Source organism: Pholcus phalangioides, unplaced genomic scaffold (assembly GCF_987345545.1).
Source record: "Pholcus phalangioides strain wild (caught in Gottingen) unplaced genomic scaffold, Ppha-v1.0 ptg000005l_1, whole genome shotgun sequence".
Classification (NCBI taxonomy): Eukaryota; Metazoa; Arthropoda; class Arachnida; order Araneae; family Pholcidae; genus Pholcus; species Pholcus phalangioides.
The window spans coordinates 872,797-890,570 of record NW_028301598.1 but is presented as its reverse complement, the minus strand read 5'-3'; the positions used below and the strand labels follow the sequence as shown (position 1 = coordinate 890,570).

Genomic DNA, 17,774 nt, shown 5'->3' with positions numbered 1-17,774 from the left:
ATGTGGGAGATTAATATCCTTATTTATAGTTGTAATTATCATAATATATAATTTATGAGTTGAAAAATGATTTCAATCTTTGACTCCAATAAAGAATAAAAATTCAAGAGGGCTTCGTGTAAAATACGGAAAAAACCGGGACACATTTGCGAAAAAGTGAGGACGGCCAAAAAAACAGAAAATACCAGAACTGTCCCGGGAAATACGGAACGTATGGTCACCGCAGATATAGACATCTTAGTGTGTTCGTAAACCAAGGATAGTTCGCAAACCGAGGCTCGACTGTAGTTTGATGATGATCATGTCCCGCAATTGAGACCATAAAATATGGCCATGTATACTGATACAGGAAGAAAACAATAAGATATATGTAAATGGAATCAAACCACAAAAAGCTACAATTCTTCGTTGTAAATCAACGACGTTTTACAGTTTGTTTGTTTATTAAAATCATCATCATGCGAATTACCATCATGACTTTCGAATTTTAGTGCTTATTTCGATGTGCCCGATCGTCTGCTCCCGAAACGGAGGTAGCTGTTTTTGATATTTTAAGAGTGGAATCTTCGTTCACTTACATTTGTTGCAGAATCTGAACGTGGGATTGTATTATGTTAGACCAGTTTTCCACTTTGTGTACATAACCAAAAACCAGGGTTGGTAAAAAAACCGGTTTTTTTGAAAAAAACCAAAAAACCGGGTTTTTTTGGTTTAAACCAGGTTTTTTTGGTTTAAACCGGTTTTTTTGTTTTAAATAGTATTAACATTAAAAACAATGAAATTTCTGAAAAATCATTCAAACTTGTAATAATTAACTAAAATAAAATGTTTATTAATGCAATTAACACTATTCCCATGCTAATTAATCAATAAATATTTATTACATTTTAACAAAAACCATTTTGCCATTTAATTATTTTTTGCTTAACTCAATGGATTACTGTGTGTTTGAAAATTCTTTTAATGTTATTATTAATCATATAATGTATAAAGGTTTTTCTCCAGTTACTTTCAGTATACTTAATTACGAAGCTATTTTGCAAAAAGTAATATAAATTAGGTGAATATAATGCATTTAATGAAGCATAAATAATGCAGATTAATTAACGATGATTTACGATATACAGGGTGATTATAACTAAGGTTCTGATTTCAAAATACTGTAAAAAAAGAGTGATTGTCAGAATGACTTGAAAATTGACATGAATATTCCTGAAAAAATTCAATTTTATTTGATAAAGGGGAAAAAATACTTTAAAATGTAAAATTAATGACATCATCCAACACGTGGGAAATTTGCTTGCAGAATGGAAACGATAGCCAGTCATGGGAAAATTATAACTTAATTATAGCATTGCATGAGTCCATAATTCACGGAAACATCACAAAAAAAATTAAGTAATTGAACAAATAACTACAACTTACTCAAAAAATTTTAAATATGTTGTCAACCGCGTGTTCTGGCTATGAGGCTGAAAGCACAAATATTCTTGTTCAACAGCAGAATCGGAGTATGCCATGGTCATAATGTGGATGTGCTTGCAATTCAGCTTTATTAAACCAAACGCGTCCCCTTTCCCCCGTTCATATTCCTGAGGAATGAGCAACTTCTAACATATAGGGAATGTGCTGGAGATTACAATTCACCAAAGTTTACAATCTGACCACTGTTTATAACATTTTGAGGTACCCCCACAGCCAGAAGTTGCAAGGGTTAAGGTGCATCCTGTCAAAATGGGTCTTCAGCAGCTGCTTTGCTGGTATTGCAATGTGCATCTTGATAGAAGTTCTATCCACACACTGATGCTGTGGAAGTGCCGAAATGATGTGGTTGCACAAAATAGATTATACTCCTGGCCAAGTACAGCATCGTCTACTTGCACATTTTGCACTTTTTTCTTTTGCGAAAGAAACGTCCATTGCTTCAGGAGTATCCATGCAAATTTTCAGGTCATTTCGATCAGTACTTATTGTATAGTTTTGGAATCAAAACTTAAATTATAATCACCCTGTATATAGCTGATTATTTTTTATAAATCTGTTACTACTATACAGTAGAACCTTGATTAACTGGGCTTAACAGTGTGTGTGTGAAATTATAAAAAAAACAACTATTGAATATATTAAGACTGGGAGATATACAGTAGGAGATGTGCTACTTCTTATGGGAATGAAAATGTATGTGAGGTAATGTAACAACTAGTACACTAGTCTTTGTCCTTCAAGGACAGCTGGTGTCTTTATTGGATTATAGGACCACTTGCCCCTAGCATGATGGTGTCACTACTGTAGCTGCTTCTTTGTGAACGGAAAAAGAAACCCTGTGAGATAATACACCACTACATTTAGATGTGTGATGCAATCCTTATTCATGAATTTGCTAAAGATAGAGCATCAGAATGTAGCCAAAGGTTAGAAAATGTTGTAAGAATGAGAAATTTTGGCTTTTATATATAACTTTAAATGACTAAGATACTTCATATGAAAAATATATATATATTCTGGCCACTTTTATGAGACTTTTTGAAAAAAACCACTTATAAAATCTTATGTCATTTAAAGATATACCGTCAGAATGTACCCCAAGGATATAAAATAAGGTAAAAATGAAACATTTTGGCTAATAATGAACAAATATGATATTTTTCAGGGAAAAAAATGATATTTAGGCCACTTTTATCTGATTTTTTGAAAAAAACCAAAGTGGTTTTTTTAAAAAAACCAGTTGGTTAAAACCAAGGTTTAAACCATGGTTTAAACCAACGTGGTTTAAACCGAACAACCCTGCCAAAAACATCCATATTTTAGTTATCATTTGTTGAATACAATTCAATTTGGAAATAGTATTGTATAATAATAATTTTCGGAAGTTATATAGGGAAATAGTATATTATTATTATTATCTTTATGTGTTTTTAGGCTATAATTATGCAAATTATGATTTCGCATAATAATTACCCAAACACCAATATAAAGAGCAGTTAATGATTTCTTATTTAGAAGGAAAGAAAAATTGAAATATTTTGAAAATTACTTATCTAAAGAGTTATTTCGTAATTTATTGAATTTTGGGGAAAAGAATGAAAGAATTCTAACATAAAGACCATTCAATCTAAGCTTCTAAACCATCTTCATCAGTTGGGAAAAATTCCAATTCCTTTTCCCATCTTCATCAGTTGGGAAAAGAAAATGTGGTACAGTAGTCACCATAGATAATGTTATCACTTTTGGAAAGCATGAAATGGACCTATATCATAACACCGGATAAAAACTTGTTTATAGTTATCAGAACTTTGGTTTATATTACAAATTTTTTTCTGAGCAATTTGAAGTGGTAAGGTTGAACCAGATTTATTTTCTCCCAATAAGTTATTAGAACAGCTACAGTATAATCCTTTTTGTTGATGTGGTGGGTGATTTAGAAAAATGCCCGAAAGCATGACGAGAAGTCACAGAGAGTGACATGTAGTCATGCTATTGCATGTCTTTCTTGAAGAAGAAGAAAAATTGCTGACACGTTGCAGAAAAGGAATATTAATTAAAATAAAGAAATTATGATAAAAAGTGAACAAAAACAAAACAACATTCTTAGACTTAAATTAATTGATCAAGATGAAAAATTGAAAATGCTAGACTAAATAAGTGATGGAGATTAAAAATATGACTTCCTAAACCGGATATGGGATTGAGGTTAGTGCTCAAGAGGGTGACCACCTGGGAACACGGTGTGAGATTGGCATCATATTTTCCTCACATCTGTGGTGGTCGAGAGGTCATAGTGACAGATTTGTATCATGAGACCAGGGTTGGCAGGTTTTTGATGGTTTAAACCGCGGTTTAAACTGTCACGTCAAAAACCTCAAATATTGCTTTTCAGTATAAAAATTCCCATTGGAAATGCACACTTTAATTGCATGTAATGTTTAAAGTGACTATATTATAGAAAGAATAAATATTTAATATGATTCTAAAACAATCGTCTACTCTCTACAAAATTATTTTGCACAATGTATATATATTTTTATTTTTCTTGTAAAATATACATTGAGATGAGAAGCGGGGTGTGTCCGGTCCTTCAATGTTCAATGTAAAATATACAATTTGAATAAAGCATAGCATAAACGTGGAAGGGAAAACTATGGAATGATTTGACATTCTCTAATTTAAGATGATTCTTGACCTTCCAAAAGTTCTTCAACTGCTTATATATGTGTTAATTTATATAAACCATGTACTGCACTCTTTTTACAACAGATAAGTGTTTAAAAAAAGTTTATTACATCATATATGTAATGTTGATTTCTGTTAATATTAAATTATCTAGATAATCACTGAGATACTCTTATTGTGCATTATACTCTTAGTGTTAGTTATACTCTTATTGTGCATTTTCCATCTTGAAATATATCTAGCGATCAAAATACTAAATTGTAGAACTAAAATGTCCTTTAATTTGGCAATGCTAGCTTGCACATGAAGCTTAAGAAACTCCTGTAACTTATCCTTAGTCAAACTTAATTATTTCTTACTTCTGTACTATGATATGGTATATTTATTAGCATTTATAATACAATAGTTTTCCAATTGAAGCTGTATTTAATTTTAAATGTACAAAACAAATGCTTTAGGTATCAATTTCTGTCGGCTGCGCTTTTGTTGAAAATACTCTTTAAAACTCTGTGAATGTGAAACTCTGTGAACACCCTGAGGTCTAAGAAATTTTTAGATGAAAATAAATGAGTTTAATTAATGTATTAAAGAATAAATAAGTATATTAACAGATTCTGTGTGAGAATTTTTACATGGAATAAATTTCGGGCAGATCAGAAAATTTAAAATATCAAAATAGATTCTCAGTAATTATAATTCCAAATATGAAACACTTTAATCTACATAAAAGTAAGTGTTTTTTTATTTAGCATATCTATGAGGTTAAAAAAAAACTATTTGACAACTGACAAGTTTTATACTGTTTTAATACTGATTTTAAGTTTCTGAAGTCTAAAACCTAACCTGTGATGCACCTATCATACATATTTTGAATAAGCAGCACTATTCCACTTAGCAAATTGAACACAAGTTCAGATAAGCTCAGATAAATGAACCATAAAATTATATTTTATATGTTCTAGACTGTTATGTTGAAAAACTCAGAATTGCAAATTATAATTAATATTTTGTTTTAATTATTTTAATAAATTAGTGTTTAAAAATGAAACATTGTAATATACAAAAAAGTTAGTTTTTCATTATGCTATATACCTATTGTGTTCAAAACATTATCAAGAAGCATTCATTTAGGTTTTTGACGGTTTTCGATAGTTTAAACCAGTTTTTGACAGTTTAAAACTGTTTTTGACAGTTTAAAACTGTTTTTGACGCTTGTCATGTCAAAAACCAGTTTTAGACGTTAAAAACTCAACCCTGCATAAGACCTGGGTTCAAACCCAACTTTTACCATAGTAGTGGTCAGCTGAAGTTGGTTTTTTGTGGTTCTTAACTTTGAGGTGGGAATGTGAGCCGATCTCTCCATTAAAAAGTCTCACCATAGAGAGCAGCAGGGGTACAATGGTAAAATCTTTAACATAAGCCACATAAGTGGCAGATGGCAGCAATAGAGCTTTTGAAAAAAAATGTCTTGTTAAAAATCGCCTGGTAACATTTCTTCTTTATATGATGAAATGCAAGTTGGCTTAGGTTATATGTCATAATCAAGACCTGTAAAATAATTCTGAACAAAAAAAAACAGGTGATGTGGATTTGTTTAATGCCCTTCTACTGGCTATTCGTTTCTGTGAGAATATATGATTGAAAATCATTTTCACTTTACCATGTGTTTCAGTTTAGAGACATCTATTATTTCTGTAAAGCACATGCTTTCAGCATGCTTAGTTTCTGATCAGTAATGCGGAACATGTAAAATGCCTTTCTCCAGGTTCATAAGCATGTTTGACCAAATCAAAAGGAATGTTTGATCATAAGATGGGGGAATAAAAAAAAATTCATATTTATTGGTTGCTTCATCAAGTTTCAGTAATGTGTCATCTAAAGACTTTGCTTTGAGAATGCAACTCACATGCTCTAGCGAAACAGACACAACTTAGAAATCTATTGTTTCCATAAGATGGATGAAAAAAGCAATGAGATACACAATTAAAAAAAAGAAATGAAAATGCAATTCACAAAAAAAAAAAAGAATATCAGTGCTTATCCAAGTTGAAAATCGGCTACCATAATAAATGGAGCATGTTGCGATTGTCGAGCATTAATATCAAGTTAAGTACTGAAGCAGGTAAAATCCCTCGTCAGATTTGCCTATCTCTTAATATGCTTAAATTTAAATTAATTTTTTTCACCATGAGTTTTAAACAAACTTCGCTGCTGACTTCAATTCATTTATTAGCAGGTAAAGAATTCAATTTAATTTTTTGTCCAATTCGGTGAGAATGATCGTAATATGTGTATAAAAAAATATAAACATGCCTGGCTCTCAACCAGACATCTGGTTACGATGGCATATATGCCGTCGTGACAACAATACAATTTTCGGTCTAGTTATTTCAATTTTTGAAAACTAATTAATAATTATTTCAATTATTATAATTTTTTTGTTCATGATTCAAAAACACTGTTAAGAACACAAAGTTAGTTTCAATGCATTCGTGAACATGAAAAATTTTAATCGGGAAAATAAATTTTTTTATTAGCTTCAAGCATTTAAAAAACGAGAAAAGGGAGAACTTAATTGTTCGTGTGACTGGTTAAGGGCGATATTCACCGACAAGCTATAGTCACAATTGTTTGATAAGAGATCAACATGGATTGGTTAAATTCAGTGTTTTAACCAATCTATGTTGATCTCTTATCCAAAAATTGTAACTACGGGTTTAAACCACATCTGTGAATACGGCCCTAAGAGAAATTTGGCTAGCTCCTGAATTAGTTGTCGATTTGTTGAGTTCTGGATTAGATACACCCTGTAATTTTGTTATGAAATAATTATTAAATTTTTTGTATGATTTCAAATGTTTTCTGTGATTGTAACCTTTAATGGTGGTGTTTTTATGTGCCTTTCCTGTGAATGAATGCAATATTTATTGTGGCAAACCCTTTTCTTTCAGGTTTCTTTTCTCCTACCGTGCAATATGATTTTATTGTCGGTGTGAGGTTCAGAGTTGGGTGTTGATTCTGTGAGGTTTCAAGGATTTGCACTTCACCACAGCTTGCTCCTCAACAGGTTAGAAAAGTACTTGTTTTTTGTATGGATAGATAATTTTATGTGAATAATTATATATTTTAACTTAACTATCATAGTTTCCCGTATGTAGTCCACACCATTGTATCGCATGCAGAAAAGATCACATCCACTGAAATGAAACAAACTTTTATGTGTGGCACATATTTTCTTGTTTTGCATTACTTCTTCCCGCCAGTGCCGTCTTAACTCATGGGCCCACCTGGGCACGACCCGGGGGCCTCAAGAGAAGAGGGACCTCACAAAAATGATATCTGGTTGAAATTTTCTAGGATTTACCAGGTAGGACCTCAGAAAAACCACTTTGCCAGAGGGCCCATGATACTCTTAATACGGCCCTGCTTCCCGCTAATTCTTTTTAAGGAAAAATAACTAAGACTTATACAGTGAGCCTTGGATTCAATCAACTAATATGCATAAAAGGTTCATTATGTTAAATTAATTTTGACACAAAATATCAGAAAAAATTATATAAATTACAATTCGACGAATATAAATGATGATAAAAGAAATAAAATGTTTACTATACATTTTATTTACACTCTTATCTACAGCATTTTTTTTTATGCATTTTGTGCTGTCAATTTTTTAGAAATATTTCTGATGAGGTCTCTGGAAGTAATATTGTCACATTTATACCATTATTCATACACAAATTCAAGAAACACTAACAAAATAGCTTTGACTAATTGAGGAATTTTCAGAAACTCTACTTTCACTGCAGCATCGAAAATGATAAGCAAATTTTAAATCCACATCTTGCAACACCGTTGCTTGATCTTGAGTCACTCATGAAATCTATATTGTCCATGACACATTAGATAGGATTCCCAACCCTTCTAATTTAATTTTATCTCCCCCCCCCCCCCTGTAAATATCCAGTGGTGCTGTAGAATCCTTCAGTACATTGTCTGGATGTCACTAGTCGGTACATCCATTGTTGAATAGGCTACTAGTTTCTCTGCCAAAATTGATCCCCAATCTCTTCTCTTTATAATCGTTTAGAAATTGGGTCTTAAAATCTTTTTTGGGTTCTATATTTCATTAAAATTTTTTATTGCCTCCTTCCATATAGCAATATAGTGGAAGATGATGGACTTATTCATTTCAAGGAGGCATACACTTGATTTGTCTAGTCCCTGACAGACCACAGTTGTGCTTGGTTTGAAAGAAAGAAAATTGATCTTCTCCATTGAGAAAAAAAAATTCTCTCCACAGAGGGACAGGCCTGCAATATTTAAACTTCGCACACAGTACATGATACAAGCAAAATAAATTGCAGAGTTGTTGCTTCAGAAGACAGCATTTATGAATCACATGACACAAATTCCTCAGAAACAAATGTGGCCATGTTACTCAACACATACCCCTGCACACTTTGATGTGAACCAATTTGTTAGAAGTTTCTCAGGGGAATGTTTATGAGTTGTAGGTGCGATTTATTAGTGATAGGTAGTTGCATGTGGATGCCACAACATAATGTTTAGTATGTGCTCACACCAATGCTTCACAAATCCCAGGTCCAGGTCACCATGGCGACTATAAAAGGTATTGGCATCTAAAATTTTCTGTATGTGACTGCTAAATAAGACTCTGAATGACACAAAATTTTGAAACTTCATGTCAGTACATCTTTTTACATAGAAAGATAATATAAAGTCTTAGAAAAGTAGAAAAAAAAATGATTAAGGACCATTTATCTTGAGATTAAAATCATTCTTAGCTCCGAAGAAATTTAGCTGTCACCTAAAATTTTGAATTTTCCAAGCCCTGGCTCAAGCTAGCTGAATTTAAATTTGTAATACATGTTAAACGTTGTGTATGAACCAAATGAAATGTGAAGCCTCTCTCATAACTTAAAATGGTGTCTGCAGCAGTTGAATTTATACCTCAAATGTGCTATTAGACACTTTGCAAGCGATTGAATACCGTTTGGACATCTGCAGAGCCACTAATGGTGCTCACATAGAACTCTAATAATTAGCATATGCTCTTGAGAAGCTGTCCACTTCAATGCAACTTAAATTTATAAATACTCGTGTGGTTTTCTTTATACAGTTGGCACTTGTTATAATGACCCCACCTTCATTTCAAGGGGAAACATGTTATATTGAGAGGTCGTTATATTGTAACATTAAAAAAAAATCATGAAGTTTAGCTTTTTTTTGTATTGGAAATTTGTGTATTGTTTTGATGGAGGAAAAAATCTTCTATTTTGCTATAATGAATGCATTTCACATAATGTTACAGTGAGAATGTATCTGACTGGCAAAAAACAAAATTGAAATACATAATGCAATATGTTCATTGGACTTATGCAAGTACTGTGTATGGCCAAAATATGCATTTATTTTTTTACTACATGCAACGAAATAATCAAAAATAATCTTTTGTTTCTTGCGACTTGAGCTTTTCTCAGGAGAAGATTTTTCCATTTTAATTAATGATGATAAATTATTTTCAGTATTTTTGTGCCTTTCGCTCTCTCTCTCTCTCTAAAAAAACAATTTACAGAGTGTTAACTTCTGCCAAAATGTTCAATTTGAAATCGAAGATATAGTTTATTTAAGACAGCCATGTCAAATAAATAATTTTCAGCACAAAAAAAGAAAAAAAAATCTGTCCAAGATCTCTTTCAGCCCAGCTTCGTGGCAGAGTCTGGAAAAAAACAGTTCCAGACTCTGCCACGAAGCTGGGCTGGAAGAAATGTCGACAACAGGATAAGTCCAGTGGCGTCAAGTTCTGGCGTTCATTTATTCATTCAGCGCAAAACAAAAGTTCACGTGCCTGCATATTCTCTAATTCAGAGGTTAAAACTGCGGAATGGAATTTATAATAAGATAAAAATTAACCACGTCAGAGTAAGCCACCATGTAAGAAAGTGAAATAGTAAGTAAAAAGGGGGTTTGAAGAAACACAAACGCCATCCAGTTGACTTGCACGAGAGCAGTGCCACCTTGCTATGGTTGGCCCCGCTTCCGGCCATGGCATTAGTTAACCACCTGGCTTTCTGTAGAAGTGTCAGAAACACCATCTATGTGTCATGTATGAAACATAGATGGTTAGCTAATGCCATTGTTGCAAACAGGGCTAACCATATCAAGGTGGCACCGCTGACGTGCAAGTCAACTGAATGGTCAAGGAAACAGTTATTTTCCGGATATTATGCTGAGGTGAGCTCGGAAAGAAAAGTCATCACGTCTCCGCCGGGACTCGAACCCAGGCCCTCTTGCATACCGGGCAAGCATGCTACCATCTACACCACTGGAGACACATGAATCTGCCTTCCTAATTTCACGCACTGTGTCGTGAGGCGCTGAAGTAGAGGCATTAGTAGCCTCTCTTAACTTCAGGAAATGGCCCCCGGGTGGGACGGTTTAGAGAGATATAGATGGCTTTTTTCTCAGCCAGAGATATCAAGGAAACAGTTATTTTCCGGATATTATGCTGAGGTGAGCTCGGAAAGAAAAGTCATCACGTCTCTGCCAGGACTCGAACCCAGGCCCTCTTGCATACCAGGCTACCATCATGCTTGCCCGGCTGAGACAAAAGCCATCTATATAGTTGATATTGTTTGATGTGCCAGAAATGTTGTAGAAATCTTTTATTAGGAGATATAATGACCATATCATCAATTTGATGTTAATGTATTTGTTACCTTTGGCTTTGCTTACTGTTTCATAATTTGTATTTATATATTATAGTATGAGAAAGCATGGATCAGTCTGAAGTTGATGATTCCACTGATACGTCATGTGAGAATGAAGAGAAAAAGGTGATACATTCAATTCTGCTATAAGTCAAATATCTGTTTACATGCCAAAGTTTATGGGTATGAGATGAATATATCAGGTGTGAGATACAAAGCCACAGAGCACTTTCAATATAATTTTAGCACTAACAATTTTCTTCATTTAAGTTGTAATTCTTTGGGTATGAGAGATGAATTTTGAAACAGTATTATTTATCCTTACAATGAAGAATTAAAGGTTAGGCATACATAAAACATATGACTTATGCCTATAAAACATATGGAAGTCCAAAATATCCAATATGAAAGCATGTATCACCAAAAAAATATAAATAAACTAGCTATAATACCCGGCACTGCCCGGGTTTAATGAGGCTTTTTGAATCAAGCGATATCTCCCTCTTTGAGGGACATACAGACCATGTCTAAGTTAACCAATATGGCAAATTGCGCAAGAAACAAATCTAGATTTAAAGAAACACATAGAAATGAATATATTCCCTCCCCCCTTTTTTAAGGGGCGCTAGGTATTTCGATTCCCCCTTGAACTTCAAATTATCCATCTAAAATTGTAGATTTGTATAGAGAACATACACACACACAGAAAACCAATTTTGTATATATAGATAAATAAATAAATATATATATATGTGTACATACAGTGGAACTTCTGTGAACAAGCTTAATTCGTTCTGCCAACGTGCTCGTTATGCGAATCAAACTTCCCCATAGGAAATAATAGAAACTCGGATAATTTGTTCCACAATTTGTCATTCACATAGAAATGACTAACAAAAACGGCATTCTATCAATAATTAAACACATTAATAATTATACATAATGCAATAAAATATATGTAATACAAACAACATAAATAAACGTGCAATAGGATAATGTTTACAAATTAACTTACTCTAAATGACGAGAGAGAGAGAGGAGAGAAGTATCGTTTAGGACGATTTACAGATTTACTGTTGTTTGCAAACTTATTCTTTTTTCGTGACTTTCAAAAAGAACCTTTTCCAATGACACTTGCTTTTGCCTCTATTTTAGTATTTCTGGGAAATGGTAAATTGCGGTGTTCTCTCGTTGGAGAGATTGCACATTGCTACACACACAGCTTTATGTGGGTGGTTCTTTTCTACAGAGTTTTGCACCGATTCCCACCCTCTACACATCTCTATAATCTCATTTTATGTGAGGGACTCCTCCTTACTTCTCTCTTTCTCAGATGAGGTACCATCCATGAGCTCTTGCTGGTGCATCAAAAAATAGATTTATCACTTCATCTACTGCCAACTTCTAGATGTTTTCCGCCACTAGCTCTTGAATGCCATCCTCATGCAACTCCAGTCCATGGTCTTTCCCAAGCAAAAAATATCTTCCACAAGTAGTGGCTCTTGTTCATCAGCTAGCCCCTTTAAAATCACATTGGATAATACAATCAACCCACAATTTTTCTTCAAAGCAGAATTTAAAAAAAACTTTAGGTGCACATACACATCACTGCTATGTTACATTTAGTTTTGTATCATAAATATTCACATTCGCACGTGTTTTAATTTTCAGACTGAGGCACGCTTACTGGAGACCACAGGGAAGAACATTCCCCCAAATTCCATAACACGTGTGTGGGCGAATGCAAAAAACCATCAGCTCAGTTGTGATAACATAAAAAGAAATAGAAAAAATGCAAATTTTCTTTTGCTCATAATGGAAACCATCGCTTGTTAACTGAGTCAAAATTTGTTCAAAATTTTTGCTCATTGGTGGCTGTTCAAGCCACCGATTGGGGGGGGGGGGAAAGGAGGTTTCTGATTTGCTGACTTTTGATGACAAGGGGGGAAGGGGGGGGGGTTTGGATAATGCTTACGTCATCAACCACCCTTTATGAGAATATGAGTTAGGATTCAGAGGGGCAGAGCTGATGACAAAATTTTGCTGACAAGAAGGGGGAGGGGATCAGCGTTTTGCTGACTTTTGCTGACAAGGGGGGGGGGGGAAGGGCGTCAAAAATAGCTAAAAATTTACTTATGTAATACTTGAACGGCCCCTTGTGCAAATTGCTCGTTAATCGAAGTTCCTTGTATATATATACATTATATATATATATATATATAATATACTGCCATAAAAAAAAAGATTAGGTTTGTCTTAACTAATTATGGATAGTTTCTTGATTTATCCCACTGTGTCTAACATACTTCTTTTTGAGCGCGTATCAGTTGTCAGAGATTGGAACATTAGAATTCACGACCACTGGAGGTAAGCTATTACATTTATTGACAACCCTATTAGAGAAAAACCTTCTGTGACACCATAACCTGGAATTGTCCCCTACTAAATGATACTGGTGTCCCCTTGTTAAAGCAGTTGATTGGCGGTGTATTAATTACTCATGGTTTTTTTTGCTATCCATCCTATTGAAAATTGTGAGTATTTAAATCATATCCCCTGACACCTGTGTTTTTCCAGTGTTCACATATTTAAGAAATCTAGTCTTTCTTCATAGCTCAAGCCTTGTGTGCCAACAAGAGCAAGCGTAGCTCTTCTCTGCACTCCCTCAGCTAAGTCTATGTCCCTCTGTAGGTATGGTCTCCAAAACCTTACAGCATACTCCAGTACAGGGGGAATTAAGCCTCAGAAAAGCGGAATGACTGTAGGAAAACGCAAAGAGCCCTTTTAAATTTTAAGGATAAAACAGAGCATTCTATTTGCTTTTCTGACCACCGCTAAACAATGTTCAGAAAACCTAAGCCTCTCATCAATTGGAATTCCCGAATTGGTGACCCTAATTGCATCCAGGATAGTGATACAATTCAACTAAGTGAAACGTGGGTTGTTCAAACCAAAATGAGCGACCATGCACTTGCCAACGCAAACCATCATGCTCCATCCCTGCAGACTGTTACAATTTTATCGTATTTAGTACGATTTTAGAAAGTTAATACATTTATACGCTTTTGCTTCTAATAATACAATATTTTACCGAATCTGTAATCTGCGGAACCTAGCCAAAACTCCAGCACGGTGAGAAACAGTGGAACACTGCTGGAAGTTTTTGCAGCAGTTTTACTGATGCGGCTTATGCTCCAAAAAGATTTCTCAAGCCCCGCCTCTGTATTAGACAGATACTGAGTGATGCACCAATCCTTTAGCATCCATTTGTGGATTAATATTTTTCCGAAATTTGCATGCCATCCTAACCCTTTATGGTTTCATTTTATTTAACCCATTTTATTTTTTTAATTCAGTCCGAATTTTCTAAATGAACTTGTGCAAAAAATTGAGTTCATGATTCACATATTTTTGACAGATTTACAATAATAGACAATTATTTTCTCAATATTTGAGTATCGTCGAAATTTCACCATGTCTGAAATATAGAATTACTTTTTATTGTTCAATTATTCAGGGCCGGGAGTTTTCAGAATTTTCGGAAATGTTCGACAAAAAATAATGCACTTCATTCCAGTGTGATATTATTCTATTATATGAAGTTCTATTAATATCAATCATTCAGGTGACTAGAATGTTAAATTTTGAGTTATGAATATTAAATGGTTTTCAACACTTTAGCATTCATCTATTGAATTTTTAATGTTTTGGATGTTTTCACATGATCAGGGGACTGTGTGTCCAAGTGAGTGAAATCACATTTCATTTTAGATGAAACAGTAGCGCAAAAATATCAAAAGATGGATAAGAGAACAGTTTTTTACTGATCTGTTGTCTTCCTAAGAATGTATTTTTTTCTTAAGTAAACCATATATTTTCTCATGCAGCAATTACTTTTTCTGATTATAATTATGATTTCTTCCTAATAAATTTTAGTATGGGGCATCCCCTTCTCTCCCCCCCCCTCCGGTAAATTGGAAAACGGGCCGTGTTACACTTTTTTAGGGATAGAGTACGATTTTTTTCCTTCTGAGGTTGGCAGGTCTGATGCTTCATTCATTTGCCCATGCTATTTCGATTTCAGTTGGCCTAGAGCATAGTTTTCAAACCTTTTTTTTCCCATCGCCCCAACGCAATTGAACCCATAGGATCCTATGCTGTACTCGTAGCTACTACCACCCCCCTGGAACATTCCATCGCCCCCTTGGGGGCGGGAATGCCCACATTGGGAATCACTGGTTTAGAGCAACTCCCTATCACTGTGATTTCCGACTACCTCATTAGCTTCACATCATCTGCAAATTTTTAATCACATTCCCATTGATACCCTTATTGAGTTTATCAATAAAAAGTGAAAAAGTATGGGGCCAAGGACACTTTCTTGAGGGACTCCGCTTTTGACACCTGTCTCACCAGAAAATTCACAGTTCACCAAACCCATTGTGACCTACCTCTCAGGCACTATTTTATCCAATTCAATAAGTTGCCACTTATCCTAATCTCATGTAAAGACTTCAAGAGGTTTCCATGTTAGACCCGATTGAATGCCCTCTAGAAATCAAGATAAACTATGTCAACGTTTTTACTTTTTCCCAAAGCCTTAATCATGTGATCATTGAAGCAAAGGAAGTTGGTTACACATGACTTCCCCTTCCTGAACCCATGCTGGTTTTCCAACAATACATTATTCTTGCCTACCCACTTCACCAATTGCCTTTTGATAATAATTTCCAAAATTTTTGAGAGGGAGCTCATCAAACTCATTAGGCGATAATTCAACACTGTTTCTCTACTATCCATTTTAAATATAGGAACCACATTAGCAAGCTTCTGATACCCTGGCACGATAGCCTACCCTCAGCAACATTACTGTAAATGTCTGCAACTGGCTCCAACAGTTCATTTGCAGGATAAATAGCAACTGGTTTTGATGTTTGCTTGCACATACATTGTTTAAAAGTTTTAATACTTCCGCAAAATGGAAAGCGGAACAAATTATTGATGAAATGAAAGGAAGTCCAAATCGTGAAAAAAATGTATGTTGTAAGGTGCCTGAATCCCTATCATGGATTTCGATGAACAGTAGAATTTGATTATTAGAATATAATTTTCTTGCAGCTAACTCTTGTAAAATAGATGAGAATTTCAAATATCTTGCTGTATTCTTTCTTCATTCTAAGAAACAGTAATACCCCAACACATCCCTCCACTTTTATCACCCTGCATTTACATAGTCTTATCCTATCTTAAAAATTATTTTTTATAGTGAACAGGGAGGGGCAATGGTTCACTTTCGTTCTCTTTCCTACACTGTCAATACATTTTTTAGTAGGAGGGTGATCGCCTCAAATGTTTTAAATATTCACTGTATTTCTTCGTATATTATTTAAACAAATTTCTTTATAGCTATTTCATTATCATTTTACATTTTATTACCTTCATACAAAAATTAAGATTCTGATTTTTTCTCCCTATCATCATCATCATCACCATTAGAGCAATGGAAATGATCTTTTTGAACTGCTTGAGAAACTGCAGACCAGTCGATTGGATGACCAAAGATGCGCACTGCCTCTTCCATCTCCAGTAAGAATTTTTTCTTTATGTTTCAATATTTTTTCAGTTTAATTGCTTAATTTCATGCTTTTTTATTTGTTGTAAAAACATACTCCACAATACAGTCAACACCGTTAATTAGAATCACAAATAATGTTATCATTTAAGTATTGTGATCACTTTTGGAAGGAATGGAATGAACCAATACCATAACATTCTGAAAAAATTTGTTTGTTATCCAGATAATGTTACCAAAATTTTTTTCCGTCAAAAGTGTTTTTTGCACATTCTGAAGATAAACTTAAACCAAACTTAATATTTTTTCCTGTTATCGTTATCAGGCTGCAAGACTATGTAGGAGGCTAGAAGGTGTTCCTTCCACCCCTCCCTTGTTGACGAACATTTCTGTACTTAATGTCGTAATCAATCCATAGTATTTGTGCTGTGATCATGTTTGTGTGGAGCTGTTTTCCTGTAGTGAAGGCAAATGTATGATGGAAAAATTGGGGTAGTATGTGTCATGGACGTGGCTGCAAGCTTTGATGTGAATATGTTTTTTGTGTCTTGAATTGTGTGGTAGGTACTGACATAATGAAATTAAGTCTATCATCGACTTTGGTATAGTTTTTTAGCTATTCCAAAGACAATGTCATCTATTTTCATTGTGAACTGCTTGATATATAGAGGACATAGAGAACATCTGATTATACAGGATAATGAGAAAAGTTTCCAGGCCACATTTTACTGACAAACCATTGATCCGATGCTTGTAGTGACGACATAAAACGTAATGAAAACTTAACGATTTAATATACGAAAGAAACATAACGAGAAGGATGACACGTGTATACAAATCGGTGGTACAATTCCAACTGACATTTTTTCTTTTTTTTACAATCACCAGGAGCGTGAGGAGGGTGCGCCATCTATACAGATAAGAACGCACTACAGCACTCCCCCTCCAGTCGAAGACGAAACATTTAAGAGAAGAAAATTTGAATAATAATCATACAAATAATAAAAAAAAATTGCAATATATATATATATATACCATACATAATTACGAATCATATAGCTAATTTCGAAGGGTCAATACGAAATCGCACTCTTCGGCCAGACCTGGAAATATACTGATTTTTGAACGTGTCACATAAATTATTATTTAACATAAAACATGGCTTAAGGTGATCTATGGATACATTTTTATGATTGCCATTAATGTTCAACATAAAATACTTATCAGTTCTTGAAATAACTTCAAATGGTCCGGTGTATGGTTGTTGTAGAGGTTTGCGTACACAGTCTTGTCGGACG

The 17,774-nt window shown here is 34.1% G+C and overlaps 1 protein-coding gene across 1 annotated transcript in view; it reads left to right on the top strand.

Moving 5' to 3' along the window:
• Positions 1-430: 430 nt before the first annotated feature.
• RapGAP1 (Rap GTPase activating protein 1) overlaps positions 431-17,774 on the top strand; it is a 69,717-nt gene continuing 52,373 nt past the window's right edge. The window contains exons 1-4 of the mRNA XM_089232065.1: positions 431-533; positions 7,122-7,237; positions 10,960-11,030; positions 16,401-16,490. Coding sequence (XP_089088191.1) covers positions 10,971-11,030; positions 16,401-16,490 — 150 coding nt within the window. The 5' untranslated portion in view covers positions 431-533; positions 7,122-7,237; positions 10,960-10,970. The remainder of the gene's footprint in view (positions 534-7,121; positions 7,238-10,959; positions 11,031-16,400; positions 16,491-17,774) is intronic.